This window comes from Hyaena hyaena, unplaced genomic scaffold (genome assembly GCF_003009895.1).
Source record: "Hyaena hyaena isolate Hyena2069 unplaced genomic scaffold, ASM300989v1 scaffold_70, whole genome shotgun sequence".
In the NCBI taxonomy this organism is placed as follows: Eukaryota; Metazoa; Chordata; class Mammalia; order Carnivora; family Hyaenidae; genus Hyaena; species Hyaena hyaena.
The window spans coordinates 1,350,739-1,365,519 of NW_024080701.1; the positions used below are offsets into that span (position 1 = coordinate 1,350,739).

General features: G+C 41.0%; 1 protein-coding gene across 1 annotated transcript in view; it reads left to right on the plus strand.

Moving 5' to 3' along the window:
* Positions 1 to 2,834: 2,834 nt before the first annotated feature.
* RAD51 (RAD51 recombinase) overlaps positions 2,835 to 14,781 on the plus strand; it is a 36,545-nt gene continuing 24,598 nt past the window's right edge. Inside the window, exons 1-3 of the mRNA XM_039232788.1 lie at positions 2,835 to 3,246; positions 9,003 to 9,132; positions 10,615 to 10,752. Coding sequence (XP_039088719.1) covers positions 9,046 to 9,132; positions 10,615 to 10,752 — 225 coding nt within the window. The 5' untranslated portion in view covers positions 2,835 to 3,246; positions 9,003 to 9,045. The remainder of the gene's footprint in view (positions 3,247 to 9,002; positions 9,133 to 10,614; positions 10,753 to 14,781) is intronic.

Consider the following 14,781-nt stretch of genomic DNA (forward strand, 5'->3'; position numbering starts at 1 on the left):
ATGAGATCATGACCTGAGCTGAAGTCAGATGCTTAACCAACTAAGCCACCCCGGTGCCCCTATTATCTTTACTTATTACACTCAGTGACACTTTCTGAACAATAGTAAATAATCGTAGCAATACATAATTTTGTTCTTGATTGGTTGATACTTTTTTTTGAAACATATAACAGAGAGCACACCAGCAGGAGAGGGGCAGATGGAGAGGGAGAGAAGAAATCCCAAGCAGGCTCTATGCCTGCCATAGAGCATGATGAGGGGCTCAGTCTCACGACAGTGACATCATAATCTGAGCCAAAATCAAGAGTCGGATGAAGGACACTTAACCAACTGAGCCAACCAGGCTCAGTTGATATTTATCTCTACAGATTATCTCTACAGATCTCTACAACATTGATATTTCTCTCTACACCCAACGTGGGGCTAGAACTCACAAGAGTCACATCCTCCTCCTAGTGAGCTACCCAAGGTGCTCCTGTTCTTGATTTTAATCAAAATATTTCTAACATTTTACCAGTAAGCAGATAATGGTAGCTTGTTTGGGATATCTATGTTTTTTTCCTGATCACGCTAAGAAAACATCTATCTAATTCCTTTTTATTCATTTTTTTAATGTTAATTTTTGAGAGAGAGTGGAAGCAGGGGAGGGGCAGAGAGAGGGGGAGACACAGAATCCGAAGCAGGTTCCAGACTCTGAGCTGTCAGCACAGAGCCTGATGCAGGCCTCAAACCCGAATCCATGAATCGTGAGATCATGACCTGAGCTGAAGTCAGACGCTTCACTGAGCCACGCAGCCACCCCTTTAATTCCTTCTTACCTTTTCCTCCTCTTAATTAGGAATTCATGTTGAATTTTATTGAATGCTTTTTCAAAATAATGAAATTAACAAGTTTCCTCCTTGACCTATTAATATGGTCAATTATAATAGATTTCCTAATAGTGAATCATCCTTATACTACTCAATTGGTTTCACTTTGACATGGCAATAGATTTCCCTTTATATGCTCCAGGCTGCCTATGCCATGAGATTATTTTCCTTGAGACAAAAGATTATGTTTCTGATGATTACATTTTGGTTTTACTAGAGGTTAGCTCCTTGAGATTTCAGATAGGTCATTCAGATTGTAATTTAGGATACATTCAAAACTTTTCAACCACACATTTATAAATTTTCACATGGATTGCTTAAACTGTTAGCAAGAAACCTAGTTTTCTTATTTCCAAGTGTTTAGTGGGTTGTCTAACTCAATTGGTTAGAAAACTACTCAAACTGGTTTAAGCAGAAGAAATGGAAGGGACATTTATTGGAGTGTAGGAGTATCTCATAGATCTCAAGAACAGTAAGTACTGCTAGGACTCTTGAGAAATTGGAAATATCTGGAAAGCAGTGAGATTTCAGAATGGTCTCTTTCTCAGTGTCTCAATTTCTTAACCGTTCTACAGACAGGGTTTCTCTGGTTTCACATCCACATAGCCACAGGAATTTGATTTTAATGAAAGGTCAAAGTCACATTATGATTTCATTCAGCAAAGAGGGGCTGTGGGTTTGCAGATGTTCTAAGTGTGTGAAGAATGAGAGGTAAAGGTGGGTATCTTTGGTACGGAAGGCAGTTGACTATTATCTCCAGGTACTATCTGTAATCAGAAAGCTAGGTTGATTCTACCTCTAGAATGCTTCCTGAATTTGTTCTGTCATTGCTCCAGCTCAGACAAGCCTTCATCACTTGTCTGAAATATTGCAAGGGCTTACTAACAGTTTTTGCTGTCCTTACTCTCACTTTCCTAAAATCTCTCATTGTCACAAGACGAGAGAATTAAATAAAAACTTTATGAACTTTAAAGCACTCCACAAATAAAAACTAGTGTGAGGGGGAATAGACTTAAGTCTAAATAAAACTAGTGAGGGGGGAAATTGGGGGAAAAAAACACAAAAGCCCATAGGACTCGTCTGCTCAAAAACTTTAAATGATTGCCCCATTACTTAAAGAATAAAGACCAAAAAGCTCCAGACATGTTCTTAAGCTCCTTCATAACCTGAACTAAACATTAACTTTCCGGTATCAGCACCTCCACAATACTTTTCTTCCCTCATCAGACAATATTCCTTAATCATGACGTTAATTTCCACGCCTAATCTGATCTCCTTGATTCTGTCTTCCGTCTCTTTGCCCAGGAAACCTCATTCACTCTTTAAAACCAGAATCACAGGTCAATCTTTCTAGTAAACCATTCCCAAAATCAATGCCTCCTTCCTCCGGAGGCTTGCAAATCTCCAGTGAAGTACCAGAGCTTGACTAATATTTCAGCCATTTTTCTCCCATTCGCTTTGTTTTCCAGTTCCATCTGGCTACTCGAGCATCCCTAGCCCCACTATCTCCAGAGGCCTGGAAAACGCCAGGCTCCGGGAATTGATAGAATCGGAAGTTCAGAGCAATCTAAAGCGCGAAAAGCCCATGTTTAGCTAGCTACTTTACAAGCAAAATCAAGAACCACGCTCTGCAGCGAAGCTTCTCCCCCGAGGGGCTGAGGCACTAAAACAGGCGTGTGCCCGCGGTGCATACTGGGAGATGGAGTCTCCGGGCGACTCCACTACCTCCTGGGAGTTGTAGTCCTCGGTCTGGTGAAAGAAAAGAAGGCAGCGACTCCCAAACTTTGAGTTAGTTTTCAGAGGTAAATGGAAGAGGGAAATTCATAACATCATGCAAGGTCAAGTGCCCTAGACCCATCACTCGGGCTCGGGAGCAGCATCTGAAGGGGCTGGAAGGCAGAGCCGAGGAGGGCGGGGCGACGTTACGTTGACGCTGGCGTGACTCCGCCAGAGAATTTGGCGGGATCTCTGAAAACTGCAGAGAGAGAAGTTCATAACAACAAGCAAGGTGAAAGTTCTCTAGGCCAATCTCTGGGGCTGGCGAACAGCGTCGGACCGGACTAGAAGGCAGAGCCGCGGAGGGCGGGGAGACGTTACGTTGACGCTGGCGTGACCCAGCCTGAGAAGTTGGCGGGATCACCGAAAGCTGCAGCCCCGAGCGCGCGCTGTGGCCTGAAACCGAGGGCTGAGGAGAGCGGAGACGCACCCGGAGTGGGATAGTTGGGAGCCACGTTTCGCCTGGGTGGCGCCCAGAAGGCCGGAACAAGTGGGCCGCAAGCGAAGGGGTCTGGGGTCCGTCCCGGTCGGGTGCGGACCGAGGCAGCGGACGGAAGTCGGAGCTCTCAGCCCGTCGGAGCGAGGAGCGCCGCGGACCGAGGTGAGTGTGTCAGGAGCGGACTTGGCCCCTTTTTGCCTCAGCGTTAAGTCCCGTCCTGAGCAGGTCCCTTGTCGGAGCCCCCCGTCGGGCTTCTGGGACCCCTCAGCGCCGAATGAGTTGGCCGGGGTGGAGCAGGGGCATGCCCGGGCCCGACCCATTGTCAGAGCTTGTGGCGAAAACGGTAGCGGGCCCCAGGCTCCAGAGCTGCGAGGAACCTTTCAGAAACCTTCATTTCTAACACCCATTTTATGGGCGGGTGCGAGAAAGCCGAAATTCCGAGAGGTGTGGTGATTTAATGTCTCAGCTGTTTCTGCCCGGGCCGGGGCTTCCGTATTTCCGGTCTGTACTCTTTCGATTACACCCAGCTGTGCTTACAAGTACCCCCTCCAGTTTCCAAAAAGGGGGTTGCATTACTTAAGAAGGAAGGCCGTTCAATATGGTCTGTAGTAAGGTGGGTTTTTGTTTTTTGTTTTTTGTTTTTTTTTTTACCTTGTAAAGTGAAGTGTAATATGCGTATAGAGGAATGCACCCATCCGAAAGTGGACACGGTGCCGTGAATTATTTCGGAAAGAATATACGCATGTAATCACTGCTCAGGTCAAAAACTAGAATGTCGTGGGGCGCCTGGGTGGCTTAGTCGGTTAAGCGTCCGACTTTCGCTTAGGTCATGATCTCGCGGTTCGTGGGTTCGAGCCCCGCGTCGGGCTCTGTGCTGACTGCCGGCTCAGAGCCTGGAGCCTGTTTCAGTCTGTGACTCCCTCTCTCTCTGACCCTCCCCTGCTCACTCTCTCTCTCTCTCTCTCCTAGAAATAAAGAAAAAAAAATTAAAAAAAAAAAAAGAATGTCGTCAGCACCCCAAAAGCCTTCCTTGTTAGCCCTCCAGTATGTTTCCTTTTCTCCTCAAAGGTAACCACTGTATTGACTTCTAATACCAGTGACTAAATTTGCCTGTTTGAATTTTTTAATAAGTAATGGTCTTTATATTTTGTGTCAGGTTTTGCTTAACTTTCTGTCTGTAGGTTTATACGTATCTTTGTATATGGCAGTAGTTCTTTCCTGTTGCTGTATTGAATTCCTTATTCATTCTGCCCATGGTGGGCATTTGGATTGTTTCCAGTTTTTGGCTTTTAATTTTTATTTTCTTTTTTAATTTAATGTTTATTGTAGACAAAGAGAGCGAGCTGGGGAGTGGCCGGTAGGGAGGGAGACACAATCTAAAGCAGTCTCCAGGCTCCTTGCTGACAAGAAAGCTCCCGATTCTGGGCTGGAGATCATGACCTGAGCTGAAGTCTGACTTAACTGACTGAGCCACCCAGGTGCCCCCATTTTATTTTATTTTTAATGTTTATTTATTTTGAGAGTGTACATGAGTGAGGGAGGATCAGAGAGAGGGAGAGAGAGAAACCAAACAGGCTCTGTGCTCAGTGTGGAGCCCAATGTGGGGCTCAGTTTCATGACCGTGAAATCATAACCTGAGCCGAAATCAAGAGTCAAAGGCTTAACCAACTGAACCACCCAGGTGCCCAGTTTTTGGCTTTTTTAATGAGAAAGGCTGCTGAAACCATTTCCTGTGTACACTTTGGTGTACATGTATATGCTTTTCAGTTGGTTAATAATACAGAGTATTGAAATTCCTGGTTCATAGCATTTTCTATATTCAACTTTCACCTTTAATGTCAGTTTTCTAAAGTATCAGTTTACATTCAAATCAGTAGTGTAGCAGTGTTCAGTTTTGCATGCTTGCCAACTATTGATATTTTCAGTCTATTTAATCTTACCTATTCTGGTTGCATATACTAATATCTCATGGTTTTAATTTTCATTTTCCTGATTAATCAAATTGAGTGTTAGTTCATATGTTTATTGGCCATTTGGATATCCTCTTTCGTGAAGTGCTTGTTCAGATATCTTGTCTGTTTTTCTATTGGGTTGTCTTTCTTGTTAATTTGAAGTTCTTTATATTTTCTGATTATAAGTCCTTGGTTGTATTTGTGTAAATACTTTGTTCCCTAACTATAGTTTGACTTTTCATTTTCTTTTTTCTTGTTTGTTTATTTTGAGAGAGAGCACACTCATAGCACTCATAGCATGTGAGCTATAGAGCGAGAGTCCCAAATAGGTTCTGTGCTTGATCTCATGAAGCATGAGATCATGACCTTAGCTGAGATTAAGAATCTGAAGCTGAGATTCACACCTGACTTTTTTTTTTCCCCAAACGTTTATTTACTGGGTGGGGGGGGGGGGGCAGAAATGGGGCAGAGAGAGGATCCCAATGCAGGGCTTGATCCCTCGAACTGTGAGATTGTGACCTGAGCTGAAATCCAGAGTGAAACATAATTGACTGAGCTGCCCAGGGGCCCTTGAGTTTTCGTTTTCTTAATAGTGTCTTTTTTTTTTTTTTTTCTTAATAGTGTCTTTTGATAGAGTTCTAAGGTTAAGTGTAGTTCAGTTTTTCAGTCTTTTCTTTTTTGGTTATTGCTTTATGTATCTGGTTTAAGAAATTTTTTAAAAATGTTTTTTATTTCTGAGAGAGAGACAGCATGAGCAGGGGAGGGTCAGAGAGAGGGAGAAGCAAAATCTAGAACCAGTTCCAGGCTCTGAGCTAGCTGTCAGCACAGAGCCTGACTGAGGTTTGAACCCACGAACCGTGAGATCACGCCCTGAGCTGAAGTCAGAAGCTTAACCTACTGAGCCACCCAGGCACCCTGTAAGAAATCTTTATCCTGGGGCACCTGGGTGGCTCAGTCAGTTGAACGTTGGACTTCGGCTCAGGTCATGATATCACAGTTTATGAGTTCAAGCCCCACATCCAGCTTGCTGCTGTCACAAAGCCCACATCAGTTCCTGTGTGCCCCTCTCCTACTTGTACTCTCTCAAAACTAAAAATAAAGTTTTTAAGAAATCTTTATCCCAAAGTCATGAAGATATTTGCCTATATTCCAAAAGCATTGTTTTACTTTGCATGAAGATCTGTAATTAAATTGGAAATTGAGTGTGTTTGTGTTTCTTATTCTGTAAGGCTCTCCATTAACCCAGCAGTGTTTATTGAAAAGACCATCCTGGGGCACCTGCATGGCTCAGTCGGTTAAGCTTTGGACTCTTGAAGCACCTGGGTGGCTCGGTCAGTTAAGCATCTCACTCTTGATTTCAACTCGGGTCCTGATGTCACAATTGTGAGTCCCATGTAGGGCTCCGCGCTGGGCATTGGGTCTGCTTGGGATTCTCTCTGTCCCTCCCTATCTCTACCTATCCCTGCTTTGTGAGCTATCTTTCAAAATAAATGAATAAACCTAAAAGAAGAAAAAGAAAAGACTATCCTTTATTACTCTGCAGTTTGATCTTTTTCATAAATTATGAAGAAAGATATTTAAACCTAAATTGGATTCAGGTGATTCTGATATTTAGCATTATCATAGACACACATTATGCTAAATCTGCCATTTAAGAGATCTGCACCTGAAATAATCAAGAACAAATGGTCATGTCCGTTGGGGCGCCTGGGTTGCTCAGTCGGTTAAGCTTCTGACTTAGGCCCAGGTCATGATGTCACGGTTTATGAGCTTGAGCCCTGCTTCAGGTTCTGGAGCCTGCTTCAGGTTCTGTGCCTCCCCCTCTCTCTGCCCCTCTCCTGCTCGCACTCTGATTCTCTCTCTCCCTCTTCCCCCCTCCCCCCCCTCCCTCTCTCTCCACCTCTCTCTCTCTCAAAAATAAACATTATAAAGAACAAATGGTCATCTCCAAAGACGACATACAGATGACAGACACACTGAAAATGTACTCAAATCACTAATCAGGGAAATGCAAATCAAAACCTCAATGAGATATCCTCTCCCACCTGTCAGAATGGCTAAAATTAAAAAGGTAAGAGGAGCTCAGTTGTTTAAATATCTGACTTTTGATTTTGGCTTAGGGCATGATCTCACTGTTGGTGAGATTGAGCCCTGCTTTGGGCTCTCCACTGACAGTGCAGAGCCTGCTTAGTATTCCCTCCCTCCCTCCCTCCCTCCCTCCCTCTCTCTCTCTCTCTCTCTCTCTCTCTTAAAATAAATAAGCTTAGGAAGAAAGAAATAGGGAGCCTGGCAGGCTCGGTCAGGGGAGCATGTAACTTTTGTTTTCACAGTTGTTAATTCAAGCCCCAGGTTAGGTGTAGAGATTGCTTAAAAATAAAATCTTAAAAAAAAAAAAAGAGAAAATAACAAGTGTTGGTGACGATGTGGAGAAAAAGGAACCCTCCTGCCCTATTGGTGGGAATGTAAATTAGTGCCAGTACTGTAGAAAACAGTATAGAGGTTCCTCTAAAAATTGAAAATAGAAATACCATATGATTCAGTAATTGCACTACTGGGTATTTACCCAAAGAAAACAAAACAAAAAACCCCACTAACTTGAAAAAATATATGTGTCCCAATGTTTATTGCAGCATTATTTGCAATAGCCAAGATGTAAAGTAACACAAGTGTCCATCCATCCATGAATGGATAAAGTAGGGGTGTGTGTGTATGTGTGTGTGTACATGGAATAGAATATTACTCTTAGACTTTAAGAAAAATGAGATATTCCTGTTTGCAGCCATATGGGAGGACCTAATCTGTTAAAGATTTCTTACAGGGTGCCTGGGTGGCTCAGTAGGTTAAGCTTCTGACTTCAGCTCAGGGCGTGATCTCACGGTTCGTGGGTTCAAACCTCAGTCAGGCTCTGTGCTGACAGCTAGCTCAGAGCCTGGAACTGGTTCTAGATTTTGCTTCTCCCTCTCAGTGTTGTATGGTGGCAGATGGTAGCTATACCTGTGGTGAGCATAACATAACATAGAGTTGTCAGATCACTATGTTGCACACCTGAAACTAATGTGACATTGTGTGTTAACTATATTTCTTTCTTTCTTTTTTTTAATGTTTTATTTATTTTTGAGAGAGAGAGAGAGAGACAGCATGAACAGGGGAGGGTCAGAGAGAGAGGGAGACACAGATATATAAATAAGATTTGGTCCCTAACTTCAAGGAGTATGAAGCAGAGAAACCGGGGACATAGTTGGTCTAGTTAAGCTGTGCATCTTTAAGAAGCAAACTAGTTCTGACTCTTCCTAAACTCTCTTTGATAGAACTAGCTGGGCAGAAGGGAAAAGGTGATGAGACACATGTTCGTTTTCCTGCCATGGGTAGGTCAGCGATTAGACCAAAAGCCTAACAAATAATTCTTCAGAGACTTGTTGCAAAACAAAGTTTGCAGCTCTGTACTTAACTCTGGCCATCTGTATTTTTCAGTATTGAAAAACGCTGCGGGGGACGCTGCGGGTGGCTTAGTAGGTTAAGCGTCTCACTTTTGCTTAGGTCATGATCTCGCGGTTCGTGGGTTCGAGCCCCGCGTCGGGCTCTGTGCTGACTGCCAGCTCAGAGCCCGGAGCCTGTTTCAGTCTGTGACTCCCTCTCTCTCTGACCATCCCCTGCTCACGCTGTCTCTCTCTCTCTCTCCTAGAAATAAATAAAAAACATTTTTTAAAAAATGGACAGTGAAATGGCTCAAGCACATCCAGAGCTGTACAATTGTCATTTTGAATATTTTCATCCACCCAAAAAGAAATCCCATACCCGTTAAAATTCCCTCCCTGTTTTATTCCAACCATCTCAGCCCTCAGCAACTGCCAATCTACTTTTTTCTCTGTGGGTTTGTCTATTCTGAACATTTCGTNAGTCTGTGACTCCCTCTCTCTCTGACCCTCCCCTGCTCACGCTGTCTCTCTCTCTCTCTCTCTCTCCTAGAAATAAATAAAACATTAAAAAAGAAAAGAAAAAACCCTGAGGAATGGCTATGCAAATGCAGCTTGAAGCAAATGCAGATACTTCAGTGGAAGAAGAGAGCTTTGGCCCACAACCTATTTCACGATTAGAGGTATGTGCTTAGTTGCTAATTTTGGAATTATAATGCAGAATTAGAGTCTTCTACCTACTGGGAGAAATCACAACAGCTTTTACGTAAACCATTGGTTTATTGCCTAAGGTCAAGACACAAACTGGAGTTTTTAGAAGTATTGTCAAGAATCCTGTGGAAAGCTTAAGATGGTTGCTAAGCATGTTTGGCCAGATCTCTTTCGTTAAGAATTCGTCTACTTTATCATTTTTTCTTTCTCAGAGTTGGGTTGTCAAAACCTAAAAAGTTCTAGGGTCCTATGATGGAGTCTCTGTGATGTTTATACTCTATATGAAATTGTTCTCCAGGGAATTACAGTGGCCTGGGCTAGCTCTACAGGGAAGAGAGAGGAGCGGTATCTCTCCATTGACCCATATCTGTGCTGAAGTTACTAGCAAGACAGCTGTCATGATCAGGGAGAAGGGCTTGTGGTTATTAAGATATAAGAGCCATGGTCCAATTCAGGACTGCACAGGAGCATCAAGTACCAGAGCTGTGGCCTTGTACTATATCCCATTGTGCAGAGGCCCCAGTGTAAGTGCAGCTGACATAGGCTGAAAGAAGTAGGAGGGAAAGAAGAAAAGCCTTCGTTCTTCTCTTTACACATATTTTTGCCATCCCCAGCTAAGCTTCAAGATTCCAGAAGTTAAATAGATTTGTGTTAAACAGTATAGGGTTCAAAGTTAACTTTTGTTACCATGAGCATCCTTATACCCACACATGCATTTTGCTTACTGCTTAAATAGTAATAGAGTTTGTTTCTGTGGGGCAGATAATATTCTCTCCCCTCTCTCAAACCTTCCTTGACTTGCAAATACATACATAATTGTGCCACTAACCAATATTGTCCCAGAAATCATGGTTTTTGTGACTAATAAAACCAAAGCTGACTTTGCAATACAGGAGGGAAGAGGTGTCTTTGGGAGGTTTGTTTTGAGAAGTGGTATAGGAGTCCCTGATGAAAAGTAATTTTTCCCATTTTTAGTGTCAGTTGTTAAATCAGAGCTTTCCAGTCATTGTGCTAACAAAACGGTGTTAATATGCTAAGATAGTGCTCCCCTCAGCTCTGGGGCAGACTTATCTGTTTATTCCACCTTAGTGTAAAAAAAAAAAATTAGTTTTTATGTGTGCTTGATGTAGAAAACATTAGGAAACACTGGTTTAAGGTGGCTTCTTAGGACCCAGAGTCTCAGTTCATTTAGAGTTCCAGTCAGGAAAGGTTGAGAGTTACGGGTTAGTGCCCGGGAATTCCTAGCACATGGAATAGTGCTAGTGTAAAAATTTGTTTTCAGAATGAAACGGTTGATAATTTGTTATTAAACACCCATTAGTGTAGAACATACGTTTCACAGCTTTTGTGTATAATATCACTGTTCTTCAAAATCACTCTGAAATGGGTAGGGCCAATATCCATATTTGGTGACAGAACTGAAGCTTATATTTATCCATGGTTTTAACTTGCAGCAATGTGGCATAAATGCCAATGATGTGAAGAAATTGGAAGAAGCTGGATTCCATACTGTGGAGGCTGTTGCCTATGCACCAAAGAAGGAACTAATAAATATTAAGGGGATTAGTGAAGCCAAAGCTGATAAAATTCTGGTAAGTACTGCTTATGTGACTAGGGAGGCATTAGCAGGAGTAGTACAAAAGGGTATACAGTGAAAGGCAGCAGCGTTCCTCCCCCCATCCCTCGTCCTTGTGTCATCCTGGCCCCCTTTCCAGAGGTGACTTCATTAGTTACCTATCTTTACATGTGTCTCCTTGCATAAATTGGGATTTTCTTTCAAGGAAATTGTAATTTCGTGGTGTGATGTAAGTACTGCCAAATTGACAAATTTGCATTCCCACCAGCAGTGAGTAGTATGTACCTTATCTTTCTAGAAATTATGATCTCATGCCTTAGAAATAAATTGATTAGTATGTAGCCACTAAAAAGAGTTTCAAAAAATACTCATTGACATAGAAAAATGTTCATGATCTAAGAAAGCAGGCTAATGAAATGTGTAAATATATATATACATGGTTGATTTTTGTTTTTACAAATGTGTGTATTTATGTATAGCACATAGAATAAGTACACTAAAATGTTATTTCTGGGTGGTAAGAATATGAGCAGTGTTTATTTTTGCCTCAGTTCTCTGAGGTTTCTGTATTTTCCATAATGAACCTGTTTTACTTTCAAATAGAAAAACTTTTTATTTCTTGAATATTAAAGCCATGTTAATTAGGCTCTAAGTGTGTATGATCTGTTAGTAGACTAATCACAGGCAAGATTATTATTATTATTATTTTTAGTTTTTTTTAAGTTTATTTAGAGACCGCATGAGTGGGGGAGAGGTCGCCAGAGGGGGAGAGAAAATCCCAAGTAAACTCCGTGCTATAAGCACAGAACACAGGCAAGATTCTTTACTAATGACAAGAGAATGTGATTTCAAATCATGCTCTTAGTTTTGTTTTTTAAACCTTAATGACATAAAGGTGATTTTACTGGTTTAACAGAAATGAGGTAGTAACCTAATAATCCCTTATATAGCACTTTAACTTTGAAATCCCATCCCTTTCATATATAGTCTTAACTGATCTTCATAACACACAGAGAAAGATAGGTAGGGCCAGTAATTTCTGTTTTACAGATGAGGAAGCTTAGGTACAGTGGTTCAAGGTCATGCAGGCAATGGTAGAACTAAGACTAGAATCCAGTTATTTTCATCCTATCCTATTCTGATCTTTTCTCATCTCTGTCCAGTGTCTTAACAGCTACTATTAATTTTTCTTCAGCATTCATAATTCTCCATGATTACATTTTATTTTATGCATTTGATATTTATATATATAGTTTGATTAGCTTTGCCCTTGTATTTTTTGGTTTTTTGTCTTTTACTGTTTATTCATTTTTGAGAGAGAGAGACCATGAGAAGGGGAGGGGCAGAGTGAAACAAGGACAGAGGACCCAAAGCAGGCTCTGCATTGATAACAGAGAGCTCAGTGTGGGGCTTGAACCCACAAACTGAGATCATGACCTAGGCTGAATTTGGATACCTAACCAATTGAGCCACCCCACACCCACCTACTCTTGAAATTTTATATAGCATAAAGTGAATATCTGTAAAATTGTATTTTCATTATTTTATGTTGATTACTGTTACAGTTTCACAGAAAGTTTTCACTGAAAAGATCTTCAAAGGCTAATGAATCCTCAAGAAAGACTGCATCCTTTGTTAATGGGTAGCTTCAGTGTATGTACTGCTATGTAACTTAGTCAAATGGACAATATCTGAGATTTGTGAATACTTATTATCTCATACATTAATATGTACATAACTTGATGAATTCTGTTATACTGGGTACTTTTTAATCACTGAGAGGAGTGTTATCTTCATTTATTGAGACTATTCTGTAATAGTAATTCAGTCAGGGTTCAAAACTTGTAATTCTTGGGGCACCTGGGTGGCTCAGTTGAGTTTCCGACCCTTGTTTTTGGCTCAGGTCACAGTCTCATGGTTCGTTGGAGTCTGTGTGTGCTCGCTTTCTTTCTCTCCTCTCTCTCTCTCTCTTTACTCTGTCTCTCCTCTCTTCTTTCTCTCTCTTTCCTGCCCATGTGTGCATCTGTACTTTCTCTTTCAAAATAAATAAATAAACATTAAAAAAAATTTTAATTCTTAATTTAAGTCCTTAGAGGAATGATGTTGCTATCCATGGAAGTATAAAGTTGTAATTTATTGTATTACTCAAATATATTTGTTGAATTGGTAACTTAATTGGAAATAAGTTCTGAGCCCCTAATACCTTAAAGAGTGTTTATGATAACTAAGCCAGTAGGTGTCCCTAAAGTCTATTTGCTGTTTTCTTTCTGGGCATTAATATTTGTGACAGAAGAACTCCTGACAGGATCTGTGATTATGCCCATCAGACCTTAGTTTTAGAAATCAAATCAGTGTTTTGCTTTTGTGAAAACACAAATACAGATCTGTAATAAAGTGAAATGAGAGGTGCAGAATGATATAGAGATGTCTATTTTTCTGTCCTCTTTGATTACAGACATTTTATATTGCGAGTTTCTAGTAGGTAAAGATTATTTTCTTTTAAAGGTTAAAGAAGATTTCTTTAGTCACTGTAGCTCTTCCCTTCCATTTCTATTCCCCTGAAGTCTTTGAAGTTGAGATTTTCAACAAGAATATCCAATGTCACAGTGAAGAAAGGAAAATAAAGAAAATCCATTTTTAGTATATCTCTTGAAATGATTGCGAGAAAAAGATTTTATGAACAAAATAATTCATTCAGAAAGTGCAAAATTCTTCTGTGGTCTTTTCTACATTTTCAAAATTTATTTGTAATTGGCTTTTGTTGAACTGTGTTCTCTTGGTGTATTATGAACAGTGACATATTCAGCACAGGTATTTTTTGTAATATGTTTAAAAAAATTTTTTTATGTTTATTTTTGAGACAGAGTGCATGCAGGCGAGGGGGCAGAGAGAGAGGGAGACAGAGAATCCTTAGCAGGCTGTAGTCTCTGGAACCTGCTTGGGATTCTTTCTCTGCCCCTCTCCTCATGCACTTGTGCTCTTGGGTTCTAACACTCTCTCAAAGTAAATATGCTGCTGAAACATTGCAAAAAAACAAAAAGCCTATAGATTTAAGACTTTACCTGGCACATATGAAAGTACACTTATTAGGGGCACCTGGGTGTCTCAGTCAGTTGAACGCCCGGCTTCGGCTCAGGTCATCTTCTCGTGGTTCGTGGGTTCAAGCCCCGCATTGGGCTCTGTGCTGACAGCTAGCTCAGAGCCTGGAGCCTCTTTCAGATTCTGTATCTCCCTCTCTCTCTCTGACCCTCCCCTGCTCATACTGTCTTTCTCTCTCTCTCAGAAATGAATTAAACATAAAAAAAAAATTTTGTTTTAAAAGAAAGTACACTTAATTAAAGTGTGAGAGTAGAAGTAAAGTTCTCCCAGACTAGTCATGGTTGCATGGTTTTTACTTAACATTTCACTTTGGTTATAATATTCTATTCCTGTAGAAGCTCACTGACTAGAAAGGAGTTAAAATGACAAACAGGGAAAGCATCTCCTATGAGTTTTTTCCTTAGCATTTTCTTATTACAATTTTTAAACTTACTGTAATGCTGAAAGAATTTAAAATAAAAATTCATATACCCACCACCTAGACTGCCATTAACATTTTAATATATTGACTTAGCACCCCTCTGTTCACGGCTGTATCCAGCAATCAGTCTATCTTGGATCTTTATACTTTTCAAATAAATTTGAAGGTGTCAGTACATTTTCCCCTAAATATTTTTGCATATGTTAGGGTTCAACATTAGTTTATAGTCCCACCTGCTTCCCTGCTTTGGTATTTTTATTTCTAGTTTTCATTAATCTTCATTTATCTATCCTAAAGATTAGAAGAAGTTACAGAAAGAGATCATAGAAGAACGAAGGAAAGAACTTCTCAAAGGCATAATTTAAGAAAATTTCTGGGGCACTTGAGTGGTGGCTCAGTTGGTTAAGTGTCCAACTTTGGCTTAGCTTATGATTTCATGGTTTGTGAATTCAAGCCCTACATGGGGCTCTATGCTGACAGCTCAGAGCCTGGAGCCTGCTTTGGAATTTGTGTCTCCCTCTCTCT